This window comes from Lissotriton vulgaris, chromosome 2_1 (assembly GCF_964263255.1).
Source record: "Lissotriton vulgaris chromosome 2_1, aLisVul1.2, whole genome shotgun sequence".
Classification (NCBI taxonomy): Eukaryota; Metazoa; Chordata; class Amphibia; order Caudata; family Salamandridae; genus Lissotriton; species Lissotriton vulgaris.
In genome coordinates, this window is record NC_141687.1 from 291,212,516 (window position 1) to 291,235,068 (window position 22,553).

A 22,553-nucleotide genomic window follows, 5' to 3' on the forward strand; every position below is an offset into this window, starting at 1 on the left:
GTCTCTCTCAGCGCGTCAAGGAGGAGGAGGGGTAGCGTCCGTGGGCAGCTCGCATCTGCTGGGCTCTTGCAGGGGACGGCTGTTCATCTCCTAAGTTCACCACACCATCGTTCGCTCGTTAGCAGTGATAGCAGTAGCTATAGCAGCTATGGTATCATCAGCATAACAGCAGCTTCAGCTTCAGCGAAACAGCAGCATTTGCTAAAGGCAATGTTGGTAATATTTATACCTGAAAGGTGCCTTGTTTGACGTAAGTTTTTGGACATAAGACGTCAATAAAGATGTCACTAGGAAGTGATCGTCTATCAGTGCTCATTAGAGTTCTATTACTAATCAAAACATAGCAAGCGGGGCTTTCCCAGGTTGCTGAGTTTTTATCTTGTTGAAGAACTCGGAGTGTTAATCTAGGAATCTTAGATTGTAACTTCTGCTATGTCATTTGCACTAATTAGCTGCAAAGGAAGTGGCAGAGGAAGCGATTCTGAAATGTGGCTCTGTTCGTGTGAGGCCAGAGACGAGTTTCTGAATATTGCATTTGATCGGTTATGCCAATATAGGGGTACAAGGGGATTATAGCCGTATAGAGGCATAAGGTCACAGTATCGATCAGGGTCCTAGATTAGAACGCAACAATCATACTGGATTACTGCAAGAATCTGTCTGGTGTGGTAACTTCTGTGCTCCACCAGGTGGGAACTGAAGCAAATTACAAAGAGAAAAATCCAGCTCATGACTTAGTCAAGTCAAGTCAAAGTCGCTTTATTCGAGATTCACTCATAAAAGCACTTACAATAAAAACATTTTTTTAAAACATTTCAGTCAAAAGTAAGACTTAATTGACAAACAAATAGCTTAAAAACATAGATGTCATTATAGGATAAAAATGTACAAATTTAAATTTTACAGATAAAAAAGCAGAAAGACTTGTAATGCAATAAAAAAGACAATCAGCTGCCTAAAGACCTCTGTCTGATAGACCATGCCCATCCTAAAAATTTGGCTGTAGCTATTACCAAAAGGCAGTAAAGTGCTAGTGCGTATAATTCTTAGAGCTACAGCACTGCTAGTGTTACCTAAGTTCTTGCACATTGGTGTTAGCCAGATGCGCCTGGGTTCTGCATAGAACATACAAGCAAATAGGAAGTGGCCAATTGCTTCCTTGTGCGCTCCGCAAGCTGGACAGTTGCTAGTAGATGAACCTCCCCACCTGCCTGTCAAAGATCTAAGGGGAAGGGCACCTGCTCTAAATTGGAAAAGGAGCTTCCTGTCCCTTGGTGAGGTTATAGCGTCCCAATAGAGTTCAAGGCTGGGATTCTGTTTAGCTTCTAGGAATACTCCAGCCATAGACGCTACACTATTACAACTCCAATACCGAGCGGCCACCTTCTCCCAATAGATTTCTTTTAGGACTTTTTTAGTTGGGAATGAGGCTCCCACTGGGTTTTCCCAGTGCATACAAAGACCGAGGTCGCCCAGCGTTGCTCTAAGTACATTCAGCCAGCCAATTTTGTGGAACACATCCGCTTTAATGATGTCTAGAAACCCCTTGGCATAGTGTAAAAGCTCAGGTGTAGTCCAAAGCCTACCCAAAATAAATTTGGACAAAGCCTGGCAAGATCTACGACAGCCTTCCTGCCCAGATCGTACCTAAGTGGGAGCAATGGAGTACTTTTAGGCAGGCCAGTAATAGTCCGGAAGAACTTATTTTCTGATGATTGAAGTGACTGGAGCTTCTCAAAGCCCCACAGCTCAGCACCATAAAGTGCAGAGCCGAGGGCCTTGGCCTCATACACCTGCAATGCTGGTTTTATTGGTTTTGTCATGGATTTTCTATGCTCCAAACCAAGAGCACCAGCCAATTGTCTGTGCCTTAATACTGTGGAGAAGTGTGGCTCAGGGGTTAGAGGCGGCAGACCCGGAAGCTGAGATCGGCCCTGGACCAGGGTTCAATTCCCCGCCTCGACGGGGCTTGGGCTCAATAATTCCAAGGACTCGCTCCGGTGCCTACTCGACTCATGGGTTCACACTCTGCGACTCTGGGCAATAGCTTGCTTAATCTCCACAACGGCCCCTTGCGGCGGGATGCCTGGCTTTCACCTTGTGGATACCCTGCCGGGGTTATCTCACAGGGGAATACCAGGACGGGTTCCCTAAGCAAGCGCTTAGATACCTGCGGTGTGGGTGATTTGCGCTATATAAATACATGTACATTTACATTTACATTTACTGTGATATCTATATGCTGGGACCATCTAAGATCATTTGATACGTGGATACCCAGATATGTAAAGGCATTAACTACCTCTAATGGGCGGCCATTCATGACTAATTTAGATCTACTACTTCGGTGGGGATTAAAAACCATAAGCTTAGTTTTATCCACGTTAATTTCTAAGCCATGCTCTCCGCAGAATTGGTCAAAAATAGATAGTGCACGCTGTAAGCCACTCGGAGTCTTAGATAAAATCAAAGTGTCGTCTGCAAGCATTAAAATCAGTATTTTAGTACCAGCTAATGAAGGAGCATTCACGTTAGCAGACAACATACGAGCCACGACACCATTAATATACAAAGTGAAGAGCGTAGGAGACATCGAACACCCTTGCCGAACTCCCCGCTCCACCGAGAAGTCCGCGGTGACCATTCCCTGACCCCCCACCCACTGGATCTTAGCAAAATTTGCTTCGTGTAGCCTCATTAGCATTGACAATAGTTCTTCTGGTAAACCCGAGTTCTTCAATACCAACCACAGCTTGGACCTGGGGACTAGGACAAAGGCAGCCCGCAAATCGACAAAAGCCGCATACAGGCTGCCCTTGCCCAGCAACACAGTCCTCCACTGCAATAAAGTAAAACGTAAAACCTGGTCCACCGTACTGGTAGAGTTTCGAAACCCCGCTTGGAATGGAGACAAAGCGTTGTTCTCCTCTGCCCAGTCCAGAAGCCTATTGACAACCATCCTCCCAACCACCTTTTGGATGGTGTCAATTAGGCTTATGGGCCTATAATTCCCTGGTTGGGATCAATCTCCTTTCTTGAATACAGGTATTATGACTGCACCTTGCCAAGATGTCGGTACAGGTGCACCCTGGGCAACTGCATTGGCAAGAAGAAGGATGTACTTGCTCCAGCGCTCTTTATCATTAATAAAGACATCCGCCGGCACCCCGTCTAAGCCTGGGGCTCTACCACTAGTCACTGTATTAAGGGCCATCATTACTTCATTTCTGCTGAAGGAGTTTTCTTTATAATAGACACACCTAAAGCCAACCATCAGGTTGGCAAGCTGTGTTCAGCATACTGGGGCTTAAAGTAGTTGACCCAGTCCTCCTCAGATACGTTGTTATTAGGAGGGTCAGGTACTCCCCCCCCTACCCCACTTTATGATATTCCAGAAATGCCTAGAGTCTTTTCTATCGCTAGCATCCTTTAACTCTTGTCAGTGGAGCTCGTATCTCAGTTTCTTGGCATTAGATATGCTTTCCTTGTACTCTTTTCTGGCAATACGAATGGTCGTCAGTACTCTCCCCTTGATCGCAGTGCCTAAAGCTAATCGGGCATTCCTGCACTGAGTATTATACCATTTTGCCGGCTTGAGAGTTGCCCTTATACTCTTTTTTGCAGGTTTCATGAAATGATTCCTGATATCAGAAAAGAGGTTATCGTGAATTTTAATTACTTTGTTCGTTCCTGGTTCGGTTGTGGTAGCTTGCTCAATAGCCATTGTTGCTTTATCCGCCTCAGCGTTAATATTATCCATGGCCTGTTGGTTGGTCACGACATATGCCCACTGTTAGAAACGGGACCCTGGCTGGCCAAGACTCGCGTCAAGGTCAGTCAGGGATCACCATTCCTAAGGTCAGGGCAAGGGAGTCACACACCAAGGTAACCCCCGCTCACCCTCTAGGTAACGTGGCGCGAGCAGTCAAGGCTAAACTTGGAGGCGGTATGAGTTAAGTATTTGCGCACGCACCCCAGTAACAACACCCAAGGCCCACCACAAAGAAGACTCCACACAAGGATATATATAAAAAATAGTCTTTGTATTGTAATAAAAACACATTAGATAACACACGCACACTTTACAATGTGCCAGGGGCACGGGCAGAATTTACAAGGGGAATTATGTACAGGACAGGGCCACATGGACCACTGTCAGGGGTAGGCACTTGTTAGGAAATAATACTGGTAAGTACACACTTAGGACATAAACATAGAATGATTAGCACCAAAATTGTAAATGCAACACACATCCAGTAATCACTAGAACAGAGTAAAGACCTCCTACGCAACCCTAAAACACTGTAGGAAATCACGCAGGGAACTAGGACCTTCTCATCAGGACCTAAGGAAGGAATACCAACACCTAAGCAATTCACTCTTAGCAAAGGGAAGGAAACCTAAACATAAAATGGGACATCAACAATCCTCTATGCAGGGCACACCTAACAAAGGGGATAAACATAAAATGGGACGTCAACAATCCTCTATGCAGGGCACACCTAACAAAGGGGATAAACATAAAGTGGGACGTCAACAATCCTCTATGCAGGGCACACCTAACAAAGGGGATAAACATAAAGTTGGACATCAACAATTGCACATGAGATATGAAAACACAGAGGTGCAGATTAGAACATTTTGCGCAAGAATCACATACACAGAATTCACAATGCGCAGGGTGCACGTAGCACAACACTCAAAATATGTCCCTCCGGCCAACTGGCCTCGAAAGGGGCGGAATGCCCTGAGTCTCAGTGTCAGGGGGGTCTGCGCAGGCAGCACAAACACAAAGCCTAAACGTAGCAACTGTCCACTAAGTGCTGGACAGTTGTAATCCTGAACTGGGCAAACGTTGGAGCCAGGAGGGCTCAAGAACAAAGTGGGCAAGGAGCCTCTCAAGGGCTCGAAAAGCAAATGTGCAAATAGAGCTTCAGCGCTCTAAACAAGGAACATGCCCCCAGAGTGTCTCTCAGGACTCTAAATGAACAAATATGCCCTTAAGAGCTCAGCGCTCTGAAATAATGGAAATGCCCCCTCGAGCCTCGGGGCTCGTAAATGCAGGTAGGGCTTCGTTGGAGTCCCTCACGGGGGACTCAGGACTCACGCAATGCCCCTGAGCCTCTCGGGCTCGAAGAAATGCCTCCCAGGAGCCTTTTGGGCTCCAACAAAGAAATGCTGCACACGTGGGAGTGGCCCTCTGCCAACTGGGGCCGCTCAAAGGACCGAGAGAACCTGTCCCTGCACTCACCGGGTCTCTGTCAGGTGGCGAGGTTCTGCGGGGGCCGCGGGCGGGTCTCCTCTTCCTCGGGAGCCTCGTGGACACGGCCGTAGGCGGGGAGCTCCTCTCACTCTCCGGGGCTCCTCGGCAAGACGCGGCAGGCTGCTTCCTGGTTCTCCCGCCTGGCCTCGTCTCTGCTGCACGCTGCCTGACTTCTGCCGGGGCCGCCAATGGCAGCGCGACCCTGGGGGTCAGGAGGCGGGACTTCCGGGTCGCGGCAGGCAGCGGCCCGGCGACGATTCTCGATGCTCCTGGGCTGCGGCAGTGATCTCCTGGGCAATGCCGGGTGGGCACCGGCTTTAAATAATCAAAACACAACGGGGCAATGCCGGGTGGGCACCGGCCTCTAATAAAAATAGAAAGCGAGGTGGCACTCGCTACTCCGAAAATCGGCAGATCGGCTCCAATGCCGGGTGGGCACCGGCAATGTCAATAAAGCGCTCCCAAACGCTCTGGGAGCAAAGGAGAAGCGCGCTCAGCGCTACAAGGCAATAAAAGCGCGCCTAGCGCTATAAATCAAAGTCAGAGTGCCTCCAGGCGCAGCAAAGCTCCAGCAGGGTCTGGAGGCAGGCAGAGGGGCAAGGCAGGGCCAGAGCCAGCACACTGGGTCTCCAGGCAGGGAGACAGCCAAGTGGCGGTCCTCTTGGCCCCAGCAGCAGCAACAGCCCCCTCTGGCAAGGATCCTGGAAGAAAACCAAAGAACGGACCAATTTGGATGGGGACACAGCCCCTTCTTATACAGCAAAATCCCTTTGTCTCAGGGTGCAGGGTGGGGGTAAAACCAGTCGCAGCTGGTTTTGAAGTACTCTGTTTACCTCAACCACCCTCTCTATTCACTGGCAGGGCTAGGGTCATCAGTCGCACTACAGGGGGTGGAGCCAGCGTTGTCTGGGGAAAGTCCAGGCCCATCAGGGACCAGGGGCACTCCTCCCAGCCATCAAACATGCTAATCTCACACTCACCACCGGGCAGACCCATCCAGCCTTCCTGGAGCCAGGCTCACCAGCCAGCTCCAGCCAATCACACTGCAGGCATATTTTACAGTAATATGCCAAGTCTTAGAAATGGCATTTCTACACATGACACACACATACCACAAACACCATTGCGAAGCATTCATTCTCACGAACTCGCACATACCAAATTCGAGCATGCACTCCCCACGCATCAGGAACTACTAGGGACACAGACATTCCCCATGCATCCCTATGGGAGAGCAGGCCAGCCTAACTACATGCACGCACTTTACTCTGGGACACAGAGAAAAAGTGCGCACAGACCAGAAAATCATCCACACAGATCACAGATTAAAAGCAAAAAGATTAGGGGTGAACCTGCCTTAAGGGCCAAGTCCAACACCCACTTTAGTCTACGCATATCGTTTGTAGGGACAATCAAAGGGGCGCTATCCACCTCAAGATTCGGGTCACATTGTCAGTTGTCCACCATTTGTGCTGCACGCACAGCGGATTGTGGTCACTTTCAATCCTCCATTTGACTTCCATGTCACAAACTAGGTTCCATAGTTTCATGCTGCACAAAACATAGTCAATTCTGCTCCCATGACGCCCATTATCGAAAGTGCATGCCCCTGTCTTATCGCTCTTAGTCCTCCCATTTAATGCCCTTAGACCCCTTTCGTAGCACATAGTATTTAAACAGATAACATCCTCGGACCAACGAGAAACAGGGTTCAAATCTAATTTCGGGACTCCCCATTGCCTGTCCTCTTCATCCCCAGCAAAATCATCATAAATGGCCAGAGGTTCGAAGGTTCGGTTCAGGTCACCAGCTATAACAATATTATTATCCAAAGAGTGGGATTCAAGGAGGGAACCCAAAGCCGCTAAAACTTCTGACCTCCCACCCTTGTTACCCCTGGCATAGACATTGTAGATGTCAAGCCATCCCAGGCGGCCCATGTCCACTCTAATAAGTTGGATAGCTTTACTTCCAATGTCTAACACCTTAACAGTGAGCGACAAGCTCTGCCGGACCCAAATGGTCAAGCCACCCATAGGTCGCCCCTTGAGACCCTTTGTTGCTGGTACATAGTAATCCAAGTATTCCTGAGCAAAAGAAGGTTCACACAGCCACGTCTCCTGAAAAATATACACATCAAAGCTATTTACAAAATGTAGCCAGTCCTGGGATTCCTGCTTGAAACGCATTCCAGCGATATTCCATGAGACTAGCTTGCCCACGCCATCCCTGATACTGTCAATTGTTCTTGCGGGGGTGACTGCAGGGGGAGTAGTAAGAACATTGATGTTAGAGATAGCTGCAGTGGAGTTGTTATTACGCTTCACCTGGTTAACCCAAGGTAATGGATAAACAGGCAAGATGCTGATGCCGTCCTGAGGGGGATAGCTAGGTGAGTTACCACCCAGTCAGATTTGTAAATATAGAAAGTGTCAGAGTTTACACAAGGTCGAAGAAAACTTGTTAGAAAAACTTAAATATAACTTAATTTAGAATAGAACTGACACAAGGTCGAAGAAAAATTTGTTAGAGTGCTGAATACTGTGAAACTTATAGGTGACATAAGGTCGAAGAAACGTTAGAGAAAATGGCAATGAATAACCATCGTACAAAATACTCTATTTTTAGAAAATGGTGTAGGTGTTTTACTATCTGTATGAGTTTGTTAGTAGTAATATGGACAATATTAGCTATTGTGATTCCTTTTCAAACTAATTTAACAAAATTAAAACTGAATGCAAGCTCAAGTAAGCAAGTTGAGAAAGGAAAGGTACCTGAGACTCATGTATACAATCCAGAATTGCATCAAGATAGATCTATTAGTGATTATACTAAAAACTGTTTTTTCGAAATTACTGCTTGAATATATGAATACTATGAATGTAGATGACTGCTGTGTGTGTGTAAAATTACCAGCATCAGTGTCAGATGGGGGGGACCTATCCACCACCTTCCTCTTACATATGGAGTAACTTGTAGTGTATTTGCAAGCTTGTTTTATAAAACTGGAAAGCTGGAATATCAACATTCCAATGTGGATGAAACATTTGCAAAATTAAAGATTGACAATAAATTGAATAACGGAAATCATGCAGAGGTAATGGGAGAATATTTCTTAGAAGTAGATGAATTAACACATGAATATGCTTTTGCTCATAATTTGACATATAAAATGAGAGTTGAAGAGAAAACATTTTTAGGCATGGTTGAGGAAAGAAGAATTGCTTATAAACGAAAAGAGAAAATGGAACACGAAAAATCAAAATATTATATGTTTGATGATGAGAATATTGAGGATAAAAATGTGAATGTAGCAATAAATATAGATGCGCAAATGATGGAAAAATTTTGTATTAGAAGAGACAACAGAATGTATGACAATTATTTTGTGGGAGCAAGTCAATGTGAAGATACCTATAGAATTTTAGGGGGTTGGGGATTTAAAGGAGGAAATGATCCTGTTTTTCCTGGAATTTATTTTATTTGTGGGAACAGAGCTTATTATAGGTTACCTAAGTAAGTAAGTAAGTAAGTAAGTAAGTAATACTTTATTCGATATTTCCATATCATAAAAGTGCAAACATTCATTAAACATAAAATTAATGTGCAAAAAGTATCACATACATTATACATTTTCATCTTAAAAAATTAAAAACACTCTACAATAAAAAGTAGTTAAAAAAGGCTAAAATGCATTTTCAGTAAGAACCATCAATCTAGATGGGGTTAGCGTTTCTATTTTGTGACGTCTAGCAGCCTAGTCCGTATGAACCAAGTGCTAGAGAGATACTTTGCAATTCCACAGACAATGAACATGGAAGATGTGTCAGTTAGAAGGATACGTAATGCAATCCTAAAATCTCTAATACCCATCTCTCTGCACACAGGTTTTAACCACCTAGCTCGAGGTAACTTATAAGCCCTACAAGCAAACACAAAGTGAGGTAGAGACTCCTTCTTGCATGAACAGCCTGGACAAGTAACATCGTAGTCTCTCACTCCTTTCCACCCCGCTATAAACTTTTTCAACAGGAGTGTACCGTATCTCATTTTAAAAAAGAGTGATCTGTCTCTAGGAATTTGGATGTAATCCAAGAGAGGCTCTAACTTCCTGGTCGGTTTATGTTCCAGAAATTGATTGGTTAATGATTCCCACTTTGTACTTTTTAGTTCCTCTGCCTCCACCCACTCCCAGAAAATTTTTTTGACAATTTGTTTGTGAGGTGGTGATTGAGAACCCCAAAATTCTGTCATTCCTAGATTCATCACCAACTGTTTTAGTTTATTGAGCCATTTTATTTTTATCAAGACATTCAAATTAATCAATTCATCCAACACCAAAGCGTATTTGGCCAGTTCTGGTGTCCTTCTGAGGCGCACCAGAGCAGCAAGGGGCGGAGGTGTACTATGTCTCCAATTGATCTCTTACCCAAATCGATATAAAGGGGCCTTAGGGAGGTTGAATATTATTATAGGTTTTATAGGTTACCTAACCACTGGTACGGGACATGTTATATGGGTTTGGTCTTTCCTAAAAAAAATTATGTAGATAGAAGTACTAATGGAAAGCATGAGATAGGTAAAGTTCTAAGTTCAAAAAGAAGAGAAACTGTGTTAGAAATAATAGGTGATGTGTTTGGAGCACTGATATCAGCAGTGGGAATTTCGTTCAATGCAAATAGAACTAGAAAATTGTCCACAATTGTTGATCGATTATCAACAGACACTGCAGGAGGATTCCTGATGGTGAATACTGAAATGATTGCTATGAGAACTATGGTTTTGCAAAATAGACTTGCTCTTGATATAATTTTAGCAAAAGAGGGAGGGGTCTGTGGGATTTTGAAAGTGCAACATTGTTGTACTTATATCCCAGATAAAAGTCAGATTATTGAAAAGTATATTATAAACATTACAGATTTGCATGGAGAAATTGAACCGCTGGAGGTTGAGGGTGTCCTCGAAAAGCTGGGTAAAAGTTTATCAGCAATTAAACATTGGTTTCAAGAAATAGGTAGTTCAATTATAGGTAAAATACTAATTTCAATAACAGTCATTGTAATAGTGATTTTTATGATAAGATTGTGCTGTATATATAAAAGGTAGACAAGATTTTAGAAGGTCAATAAAGAAAAGAAATGAAGACCAGCAGGCAAGAATGAGAGAAAAGAATGAGATAGAAATGGAAGAAATAAAAGAAAAGTTTTTCAAAGATTCAAAAGAGAAAGAGATAAAAGTATAGATGATATTAACAAGAAAGGGAACTGAAACATGTTTAAGTAAATTTTACAAAATTTTGGGAGGTATTTGGTGATAAAATCACCAGATGAGGGAATTGATGGAGCGAGATGGCAAGCACAAAATGTTGTGTACCCCTCATGAAGTCAATGTCCCATAACAATAATGTTTACTAATTGCATGTTTTGTGAAAATAATCCACCATAGAATAAGATGCACACGTAATTTTATTTTTATTTTTAAATTACACACGGGGAATACTAATTCTGCTTATATGTTGCAATAATACTAGCTAATATGTATTGTTGTTGTGAACTAATGCATAGCTTCAATATGAATAAAATGCTATTTAAATGTGCTTTTATATATGTTTTGTGAAAAGAGAGGGTCGATTATGTAAGTATAAAATGCATTTGTGTGGCGTATTGCTAGGTAACGACTAATGGGAAACATTAGCATGGGGGAGGTAAACAGAATGGGTTTCATTATTAAAATTAACATGGATTTCTGTTTGTTTCTATGATAGTTCCGAATGTGGCCTGTGAGGCCTAGTGAGAAAATGGCGGCTCTGAGCTACTGCGAGTGGGTATTGGTCTGCGCAGGCGCGTCAAAGATTTCTGCCAGCGCAAGTGAGCTGATTGTGCTTGAGGGAGAAGTTCAAGGTTGCATCACCCGGAACCTAGGATGGGTGCCAAGCATGAATGAGTGCATATCCAAGCCATGGGAAAGAAGGGCAATGTTGCTAAAATGCAATGTGCCTAGGCCACGGACTGCTTAAACAAAAGACGTTTATAATATTAGCTGAATCATGTGAATAACAAATGCTGTGATGGTGAGGAAGTGCACATCCACCCGAATTTATCCAATCAGAACACAAGATGGTGATGTTAATTACTTTTCTAGATTGATTAAGTTGAGAAATAAGGTATAAAAACCCCTGGACTTGTAAGGTTGGGGTCGCTTTTTCCATTTCTAATTGGAGATGCTGCCCGTTTGCTGACCGATTCCTGGATGTAAGAACTCTTATGTTTTTTTCTATTGGTTTGCTTTGCAGGACTGTTAGGATAAGACGAGGGTGTTAGTCAGGGATGTTAGGAGAGATTGAATTTGGAACTATCTGTTATTTGCTAAAACTTTACTGAATTCTATAATAAAGCGATTTTTCTGAGTTCTTAATAAAATGATCATGTTTTTGAAATAAAGTTTAAGAATTATTGAATAAAGAATAAATAAATGCATAATGTCGGACACACTAAAAGTTCGCTTTGAACAAGCATTTGCAATGCAATAGGTCTCGCATTAGGAAAGTTTGAGCTATTGGTATTGTAAATGACAAATATTTTATTTATGTGTTGGTTTTGAAACTAGCGATATTAATAGCTTTGTCATTTACAATGCCAATAGTTTTTGAACTTTCGCAAACGTGACACCTATAGCATTTGCAATGCAATATGTGTTGTATTTACACGACTTGGATATATTAATATTACAAATAACAATGGCTTTTATTTTTTTATAATTAATACTTAAATACAAGTTATTGTAATTTATATTGGCAATAGCTTAAACTTTTGTAAATAACTTTTGGGAAGATTATGTTCAGTGTATTTTATTGTGATGAAAATCCAAGAACAGAAGTGAAATATTAACATCTTTTTGTGACATTTGTAATAAAGCTTGAAACATTGAGAGAACATATTAGAACCAGTTGTTGTTGAATGATTGCACAGAGTGATGCTGTGGCATTCAGTGGTGCTGAGTGATGCTGCGGCCTTCAGTGGTGCTGAGTGGTTCTGTGGCCTTCAGTGGTGCTGAGTAATGCTGTGGCATTGAGTGGTGCTGAGTGATGCTGTGGCAATCAGTGGTGCTGAGTGATGCTGTGGCAATCAGTGGTGCTGAGTGATGCTGTGGCGTTGAGTGATGCTGTGGCGTTGAGTGATGCAGTGGCGTTGAGTGATGCAGTGGCGTTGAGTGATGCAGTGGCGTTGAGTGATGCAGTGGCGTTGAGTGATGCAGTGGCGTTGAGTGATGCAGTGGCGTTGAGTGATGCAGTGGCGTTGAGTGATGCTGTGGCGTTGAGTGATGCTGTGGCGTTGAGTGATGCTGTGGCGTTGAGTGATGCTGTGGCGTTGAGTGATGCTGTGGCGTTGAGTGATGCTGTGACGTTGAGTGATGATGTGACGTTGAGTGATGATGTGACGTTGAGTGATGATGTGACGTTGAGTGATGCTGTGGCGTTGAGTGATGCTGTGGCGTTGAGTGATGCTGTGGTGTTGAGTGGTGCTGTGGTGTTGAGTGGTGCTGTGGTGTTGAGTGGTGCTGTGGCACTGAGTGTTGCTGTGGCGTTGAGTGGTGCTGTGGCATTGAGAGGTATTGAGTGATTCTGTGGCGCTGAGTGATGCTGTTGCGTTGAGTGTTGCGTTGAGTGGTGCTGTTCCGTTGAGTGGTGCTGTGGCGTTGAGTGGTGCTGTGGCGTTGAGTGGTGCTGTGGCGTTGAGTGGTGCTGAGTGATGCTGTGGCGTTGAGTGATGCTGTGCGTTGAGTGGTGCTGTGGCGTTGAGTGGTGCTGTGGCGTTGAGTGGTGCTGTGGCGTTGAGTGGTGCTGTGGCGTTGAGTGGTGCTGTGGCGTTGAGTGGTGCTGTGGCGTTGAGTGATGCTGTGGCGTTGAGTGGTGCTGTGGGGTTGAGTGGTGCTGTGGCGTTGAGAGATGCTGTGGCGTTGAGAGATGCTGTGGCGTTGAGAGATGCTGTGGCGTTGAGATCGAGCCAACAGGGGAAAAGGAGTTCAGGAGGTTATTATGAGAAGTTAACCAACACCTCTTACACCCAGACCTTCAAGTCATCTTTGATCTGTAAGGCGATTAGACATTAGTGTGTTTATTCCAGTATGGCTGCGTTTTTTCAGTGTGTTTGTTAGCATGAGAGCCCTTCGGTGTTGTTCGTGGGTGGGGGTGGTTGGAGATGGTTGATAAGAAAGTAAAGCGGTATTCACATCATCTAAAAATGTGGCCACTCATATTAGCGTGTGTCTGTGCAGCTCAGTGCCGCACGGAAAAAGCAGAGAGCTGTTAAGTGAAACAAGTCTTCACGGCTCAATGCTGTTTGGGAGGTGGGAGGGGTAGTGATAGGGCTGAAAGCGCATTGCTTTGAGGTCGTGGGGAGGCAGTAGTAAACGAGTGGGAGGGAAGCGCTGGCGAAGCGTCGCACTTCAAGAGCCTGGTGGGGGGGCAGGGCAGCGAGCGAGTGGAGCGCATTCCAATGAAGTCTGGTGCAATGGATGTGACGTGATCTTTTGTGACTCCAGCTAGATGTATTTGAGCACCTTATTCGCGTCCCTGATGTTTTATCCCTAATTTTAAAAAGCTGTTAAAAGTGGTATTGTCTAAAAAGAATATGTGTAAACTGTGTTGAATGTGGCGTGAACACTTGTGACTTTATTTGGAGCATTGTGTGCTAATAACGGAGCTGTGTAGTAGGGTAGGGTACAAATTTGTTCGCAATATTTAGAAATAAGTAAAAAGTGATAATTTAAATATATGTAACGTTTCGGCACGAAAATATCACCTGCTGGAAGTGGCATAAGCCCCTGGGACTTCCTCTGGAGCTCTTTGTGGCAATTTCCCTAGGGCCCTCGAAGGAAGGGTTTGCGCCGATGCATGGAGTTATTGCTATGGAAGCAAAATAGCATTTTGGTTTTGGAGCACTCCCTGCATGTTTATTCAAATAAAAGGGACGCATGCCCCATTTAGTATAATATCACTCATGGAAGGAAGGGAGCGCAACAGAGCTTCATATTAGCGTAGAGTGTAGCTTTTTCCGTTAAATTAAGAAATGGTCAAAAAGCGGTATTTTGTAAAAAGAAAACATGTAAAGTGCGCTGGATGTGGCGTGCTTCCTTGTGATTCCATCCAGGGCCCTCTGTGCTATTAATAACGCTCCCTATTAGCATAAAATGCAGCCTTGTTTGTGATATTTAACAATGGGCAAAAAAAGTCTATTCCCAAATACTCCCCCCCCCCCCCCCCCCAACCCTCCTCCCCGGAGCTCTGTTTGGCAATTTCTCTGAGCCCTCCGTGCGCTGTTGCTGTAAGTTTGGTTTCAGCTGTTTTAAAAGAGCAGGAAAGAAACGTTAGAGGCGCTGCATAGTTACTGCTAATGAAGCAAAATAGCATTTTTGTTTTGGAGCACTCCCTGCATGTTAATTGATATAAAAGGAACACGTGCACCATTTAATATAACATGTGAGAAATATTGTATTAAATAATATTGTATTATAATGGGGAGACGAGAAAAAAATGTGCTCTGGAAAGTGGTAGCTGCGCACACAAAAGTGAAACAAAATTTAAAATTACAATTCTATCATAGTGTAGTGAAGGAGTTTCAGCCAAATATAGAGCATGTCTGCGTGCAACCCTGGGAGGCGGGAGCCCAAGTAAGCTTTATATTAGCGTAGAGTGTAGCTTTTTCCGTAGGATTAAGAAATGGTAAAAAGTGGTATTTTGTAAAAAGAGGACATGTAAAATGCGCTGGATGTGGCATGAGCCCCTGTGATTCCGTCTGAGCTGTGTGTGCTATATAAATAAAGCTCCCTATTAGTGACATGACAGTAGGCAATGTACTCAAAGCACAAGAATGTGGCGTAATGCCCAGAGCTGCAAGCGAAAAGCTAGAAAGACAGGTACAAGTTAGAATGTCAGCTCACTATACTGTGACTGTGGGAGAATTAGTTAATGTTCCTGCGGCTTTGAGAAGGCAATGTGTTCTTGTACTATGCAACTAGCTCTCATGTAAAAGGTGTCACTGTTTTGGGTGGGAGTTCGCGCTATATGAAATCGCCCAGAAAACAAAACAAGCGATAACAGTCAGATACTAAATGCTCGCCGCTGCCGAGGCCTATGCAACTCGTCGCACGCAAAAGGGCTTTGGAGAAATTCCTGGCTTTGTCGACATCGGGCCTGCGTGCAGCAATTTGGATGCTTCATGCAGGCGCTTCGAATTTATTGGTATGTATTTGACTTTTACATCCAGTGATTGCCCAGGATTACACATTGCGGCGAAAAAGAAGGGTGGATTAAAAAGCATGTCTCCTTCTGCCACCGTAGGAAAGCCACTAGATAGAAAGTGCACTAAAAATGAAGTATGTTGCCACAGTGAAGACGTGAGTTAAACGCTGCAGATATAGATGAAACGCGAAAAGGCATGGGCTTTGGAGAAATCCCTGGCTTTGTTGACATCTGGCCTGCGTGCAGCAATTCGGATGCTTCATGTGCGCTTCACGATAGCAATAACGTGTTTAGGCGTGAAACCCTTTGAAGTAACCAGGAAATGAAACCCTTTGAAGTAGCCAGGCTAAAAAAAAAGCAATTAGAACGGCCTGCGGCCGTGTATAAGTGACGGCGGGGGGCGGGGAGAGAGGAACAGATGGCTGTGAAGGGAGAAAGGCTGCTGGCAGGGGGAAGGCTCGTGCATGAGAGCAGGTCACGTGATTGGGATTCACGTGAACTTTTGAAAATCCGCATCGACCTAATAAAAATTTGATAAATGAAGAATTAAAAGCTGGTCTTTGTTTCTTCCTACGCCTAATTTTCGTTCTAGTAGATCCATTGCCATTATGGTGGTGTGTCTGAATATAAGTGTTTAATATGAAACCATGGTAAACTGTTTTGAACTTTTAGTGTAAATATTAAATAGGTTTTTGACGCTCCACCAAATGTTACAGCATTTATCCATTGCGAATCACCAGAAGCCTTGAAGCCAAGTGCAAGTGAACAGGGTAAATGCGCAGTGTTATGGGCCCCACTGGTGCATGTTTTGAGTGTTTAAAGGGTTCAGGGAAATGGTGAGTGATGCTTAGAAATAACTTCTGGAGCCGCGCTGTAGCAAGGTCACACCCACAGGCTTGCCATAGAAATTAAGGTAATGCATGTTGAAGGATTGCTTGTAAATTTAAAAAACTGCTAAATAAACTGAAGCCTCAATTCTGCCATAACGTGAAATTAGTGTGGTCTAGATTTGTGGGATCCGGGTTGGGCAACGAGGTGGGGGGGTGGGGGGGAGTGGCTTCGCTAAGCATTTAGCAGGTCTCCTCGCATATAATATTCTGCAACTTCTTAGCATGTCTGACTCACTGCAGGCGCTACCGTTAAACCAGACACACTCACTACGTGTACATAATGATCTCCTCGTTTAAGGCAAGCCGCGCAACAATAATAAGTCTGATTCCACTGCTATATGTCACGCTACACAAGGACCAACACCATCTCCACACTTACTAGTTCCGGTGTCCGAATGTAATATAAGGAAGGTCTCGGTTTTCTTCCCTCTATCACTCCCGTGCATGTTAAGAATTCAAAAAGCCCATCTCTACATCTTCTGACAAATAGGATGAGCCGACGACACTTCCCGCTGTAGTTGCTCTAAGCCATGTCATGATTGGTCAAAATTTGACAGCAGCTAATCGGCTACCTTCGACTTTCGCAAGCAACTAATCAAAAGGGGCGATTTCCAGGGCTAGTGAACACGAAATTAATAGAACTGATAGAATGGAGACTTTTCGATGCAGCCTTGGTTTTGTCTTGTGTTCGTTCATAACCAGCGGTATTTGCTATACTCCACAACGAGCCTCTTGTTACATTTCAGATCCAATAGGAAAGCAAAACAGTGATAGGCTGTGGCCAATCGCGGCCTAGTGCAATAAACTCAATTGCGGCCGAGTATACAGCACGACAACCAATGATAGCGTATCTTTGTTTTCAACACCCAATCAACGACCAAGATTTGGTGACAGCTGACCAATTAGGATAGTCATTGTTCGGTAGTCTCTTTTTTTTTTACGGGTTTGCCTGAGGAATGTAAACTATTCAACATGGAGTCGACCGTTAATAAGCTGGAGGCGATGGTGAGCTGTGCTGGAGTTTGGGGTTGCGCGGTGTATATTGTGTCAGTCTGTAGTGCTGCTCTTTAAGGTGGTAGTTTGAGGAGAAAGGCGAAGCATGTCAGAACCCGATTAACACTGACGAACAGCCCCTCGTAGTGTTAAAATAGAGAGGGACTGATCAGACACGTCGCGCCCTCGACGATTAGTTAGGGGGAGGGGATGTGCTCCATTTATTGCCACCCCTTGTTCTGGCGCTAACAATCTGCGATCGATTGGGAGCCGCGGGCACAAGAGTGAAAGATGTGCAGTGCACACTGGCAGCTGCAAAAATGGCGGGAGATGGCTGCAGAGGAACAGAAAGAGACGTCCGGCTATTTGTGCAGTTGGAAGAGTTGTCGAATAGGATTGCCCATCGGTAAACGCAACAGAAATAGCTGCCCTTCCTTTCAAGTGCTATGTTTACACCGGGGCCCCGTCTCGTTTATTCAGTGCTCTACCTTGCATTGTGGTGGTTAAGTATGTATTAGCATTGACCAACCTCGGTAGTAAACTTCCTAACCAAGGTATGCTTCTTTCCATTCATTTTCATGCATGTGTTTCTTCGAGCAATACTCTACACGTCTATCGTCTGCTAAGGTTAATGTTGGCGTTTTTGTATAAAGCAGAACGTACTTCCACTTGTGAAAAGTGCCACACCCCTTTTGTAGCACGCTCTTAACAGCGACCCTTATAGTTTTTGTTTATTCTAACTTATATACCGCCAAGTTGCATGCAATTTGACATTAGTCTTGCGGTGGCCACACTTCTGACTGACAAGCTTTCTCCAAGATGTATTTTCCCAGAATTAACGACTTCACGTTAGCCCATTCAATGGTGTTCCTAGTCTTGAAGAAAAGTTGTGTAGATTGGTTTGATTTGGTGTACATAAAACCACACTCACAATTCACAAATCTGCGAAGCTGTCCTGTTTACGTGCAGTGTAGGGTTTTACTCGAAACAAAACGGTATGTAGAGTGTCAATATCTTTATAGTTCATGCGGCCTTAATTGGATTTTAAATACGTGTTTGTGTTCGGCTAGTTTTCAAGTAGTTCGGTAATTAATTTCCATTTATTCTGCTGTTATTTCTCTCACATTACTTTACCATAGAAGAAGTCATATACATTTCCTCTGCAGCGGTCTCCTTATTGCATTCAGATATTTTCTATTAAGTATTTCTTCACATCTTTTACCTGAGCCGTTTAAATGATTTAACTTGTTCTATTAGTTTACTGTTCTTTATCTTATTTACAGATGTAGGATGTGTTACCTGCATTCTCGGGCTTTCTTCAAGGCAAGCTCAATTGTTTATTAATTGTTTTATTTTATAACTTTTCTCACTTTTTGGGAAAGTGCCATCCTATAGCAGTACAACGTTTAGGCCTCACCTCCATTTCTGAGATCCGTTGTCTGACTGTACATTTCAGGTAATTAACTGAGTGTTGTACTGTCAGGGGTGGATGATGATATCCTTTGAGGGTTCATTTGTGAAAAAGAAAGTCAATTTTGCAGTACGGTGTTAGGAAAGCCGAATTTGAGAGTGCCTGCAAATCATTATTTTTGATCGGGGTCAAAACGGTTAGTAGCTCTTTCATGGAGCGATACTGACTTAGTAGCGCTTGTCTAGAATTGGATCTTCTGGGCAGGTCGCACTCTCCTTAGGATTTATGTTCTTTCACAGAATTGTTTACTTCATTGCATATTTTTGCCGTATGTGTTTGATTTTACTTATTCATATTTAAATCTGCATATACTCCGAATTCTTTTTACTTTCTGAGGTGAGAATGTGGCTTTTTAGGGCTCGCCCCTTTCCTATTCCGCAAGAATAGGAAAAAGAGCCCTAATGCAGCTAAACCACAAGGGCTCTCCCCAAAAGCGGATTTTGGGAAGTGCACGTCTCGTGCACGAGCTTGCCTGAGCCTTCTGCCTATCAGCCTGCCAGTTCTCCTCCCCTAATTATTCACTTCACTTATTCACAGCCGCAGGCCGTGACTCTGGCTCTTAAAAGGCTCTGCTCCCCGGCCCGCCCCCCGTCTGCACTTCACGGCCGCTAGGCCGTGCCCCTGTCGCTTCATCTGCTTGCCTTCTGTCCCTTAATCTCCCCGTGACTCCCCCTCACCTCTCCCACTCCACTGCTTCAGGCCCCCACCATTTGCTCAGGACATTGCTTGTTTATTTTTCCCCTTAAGCAGCATCTTACATTTTTTAATGCCTCAAATTTGTTTTAAAATGTCATGTTTCTATCTAACCCAATGCGAGTCTTTACTTTATGCCGATATTTGCGGCAACTAGGTAGGAGCTTACCAAGGACTCCCTAAGACTTTTTAAACTGTTTACTTATTCTTGTTGCTTTTTTGCAAGCACTCTAGAAGAGTATGTGTTCAGGCTGTCTTCTCCCCTTCTGCCATACCTCCCAAATTAATTTTATTATTTGTTTCCTGCAAAAGGTTTTCAGTGTTGGTGTCCGTCACCGCTTGCAGTTCACTTCATCACCCGTGCCGTGTCGACCTCCCGCCCATCGCTGGTTGTTGTTATGTGTTTCCTGCTTGTGTTTTCGGTGCGCCCCTTTCACCGCCTGTGCATCGCTGTAATGTAATTAGCTTTCGGCCCAATCCTTCCCATTGTACTTACTCACTTCAGTACAAGTTAGCCGCATAATTATATGCTACATATTTACACTGTGCTCAACGCAACATACACTCCAAATACCACTCCGTACCACATAATTACACTGCACTCAATGCAACATACACTATAAATACCACTGTGTCACATAATTACACGCCACATAATTACACTGCGCTCAACGCAACATACACTCCAAATACCACTCAGTGCCACATAGTTACACTGCATTCAATTCAACATACACTCCAAATACTACTCAGTGCCACATAGTTACACGCCACATAATTACACTGCACTCAATTCAACATACACTCCAAAAACAACTCAGTGCCACATAATTACACGGCACATAATTACACTCTACTGAATGCAACACACACTCCACACAATACCACTCAGTGCCACATAATTATATGCTACATAATTACATACACTCAATGCAACATACTCTCCACACAATACCACTCAGTGCCTCATACTTATGCTACATAATTACACTGCGCTCAATGCAACATACACTCCAAATACCACTCGGTGCCACATAATTACACTGCACTCCATGCAACATACACTCCAAATACCACTCAGTGCCACTTAGTTACATGCCACATAATTACACTCTATCGCATCACTCAGCACCACTCAGGGGCACCACAACATCACTATGGGCACCACAACATCACTGAACGCCACAGCATCACTCGTCGCCACCACAGCATCTGTGCAACCATTCAACAACTGGTTCAAATATGTTCTCTCAATGTTTCAAGCTTTATTACAAATGTCACATAAAGATGTTAATATTTCACTTCTGTTCTTGGATTTTCGTCACAATAAAATACACTGAACATAATCTTCACAAAAGTTATTTACAAAAGTTTAATCTATTGCCATTATAAATTACAATAACTTTTATTAAAAAAATTAAAATCAATGGTTATTCGTAATATCAATACATCTAAGTCACGTAAATACAACACATATTGCATTACAAATTCTAAAGGTGTCACATTTGCGAAAGTTATAAGTATTGTCTTTGTAAATGACAAAGCTATTAATTTCGCTATTTTCAAAACCAACACATGAATAAAAAATGTGTCATTTACAATACCAATAGCTCAAACTTTCCTAATGCGAGACCTATTGCATTGCAAATGCTTGTTAATCTTTCAAATCACAATGGTATTTGTGATTTTTTTTTTTCTTTTTCTGTCAGCCTAGCACTAGATAGTTTCTGATATACACACACTTTAGTGTCTTAGTCACTTAAGCACGTTTCTTTTATGAGAACTATACCAGTCTTCTTTCCTCGACATGTGGAGGAGTTTTTTTGTTTGTTGTCTTGACTTCTCATGACATTGTTGTCAGACTTTTTTTTTTATATTGGTTTGTGTAATTTTCTTGGTGAATGTTTCAGTCATTACCAGTAGGTTAAATCCTGTCCAAGGGTTGTTGACTTGTCCTAAGATCAGTTTTGTTCCCATCATTGTAAACAGGTAACAGCTCTCATGGTAATATCTCACTCTTATTCAATATCAGTAAATGAGTTGCAGGGTAGTACCCTAGAGAAAGAGGGATTAGTCATCAGTAACTTGAAAGTGGTACAGCCAGCCGGGCTGTGCATGTTGTTGGAGAATATCCAAGGTTGTGTGAAGGTGATCATATGAGGACCTTGGTCATAAAGGTTCTGTTAACCCCTCCCCTGCTGGTGACGGAACCGCTCCATCATCAGCCGCGGTCGCGCTGTGCTGATGACAGAGCGGTTCCGTCACGGCACGCCTTTGCGGTGCGGATTCCGCGTCTGCTCTGAGCGTTCCATTGAGCGGGCGGGGCCGTGACGGAACTGCTCCGTCATGAGCACAGCGCGACCACAGCTGCTGATGGAGCGGTTCCGTCACCAGCATGGGCGCGCGCCCCCTCCCCGCCGCCCCCTTAGCGTTGCGGCGGAATAGCCGCCGCAGCGAAGGGGTTAAGATGTTTTCACATGGCAGTAAAACGCTATATGCAAGCAGAATCCTTTTAAGATCAACTCTAAGGATGTGGTAAGTTTGGATTACCAAGTTGTACAGTGAAAGTTGCCCTGAATCTGTTGGAATTTTCCAAGTCTCCTGTTACCTACTTAATGAAACATTAATTCTTTTGTTTGTTGATCATAATACTGTTGCTATAGTAGGTGATTTTTAATCCGCAGGAGAACATCTTGTAAAATGATAATTTTGTGTCCAATCCATGAAAAATGTTAGAGCATGCATATTTGTTGGCCTTCCACATGTTTACATTTCAATAAATACTATGATGCATATTATGCCCTTGGTTGTATTTTCTGGTAACAAACTGTCCTGTGGCTTTCCACATGGTCCTGAGATTACCATTGCATACCAGAGACTATTTAAGCATTCATGTTGTGTTCTGTACATAGTCTCTGTTATTTGTCTGTCATACTGCTTCCTGTCATATTCGTTAAGCTGAAGACTTATGTATTTCTTGTTTAAGGCTTCACACCAGAATGC

The 22,553-nt window shown here is 43.6% G+C and overlaps 2 protein-coding genes across 6 annotated transcripts in view; one reads left to right on the forward strand and one right to left on the reverse strand.

Moving 5' to 3' along the window:
• The window catches only part of PRR11 (proline rich 11), a 298,857-nt gene extending 281,720 nt beyond the window's left edge, over positions 1 to 17,137 (reverse strand). For all 3 annotated transcript variants that reach the window (XM_086954972.1, XM_086954971.1, XM_086954973.1), the window contains exon 1: positions 16,773 to 17,137. The gene's annotated coding sequence lies outside the window, so the exon portion shown is untranslated. The remainder of the gene's footprint in view (positions 1 to 16,772) is intronic.
• Positions 17,138 to 17,344: 207 nt separating this feature from the next.
• Positions 17,345 to 22,553, forward strand: part of SKA2 (spindle and kinetochore associated complex subunit 2) — an 82,597-nt gene continuing 77,388 nt past the window's right edge. For 2 of the 3 annotated variants that reach the window (XR_015308365.1, XM_086954977.1), the window contains exon 1: positions 17,345 to 17,398. Coding sequence is in view for 2 of the 3 variants with exons in the window: in XM_086954977.1 (XP_086811103.1) it covers positions 17,366 to 17,398 (33 nt within the window). In the remaining variant the exon portion in view is untranslated. Of the gene's footprint in view, positions 17,793 to 22,553 lie in introns of all 3 variants that reach the window. The other variant, XM_086954976.1, reaches the window with a different exon arrangement.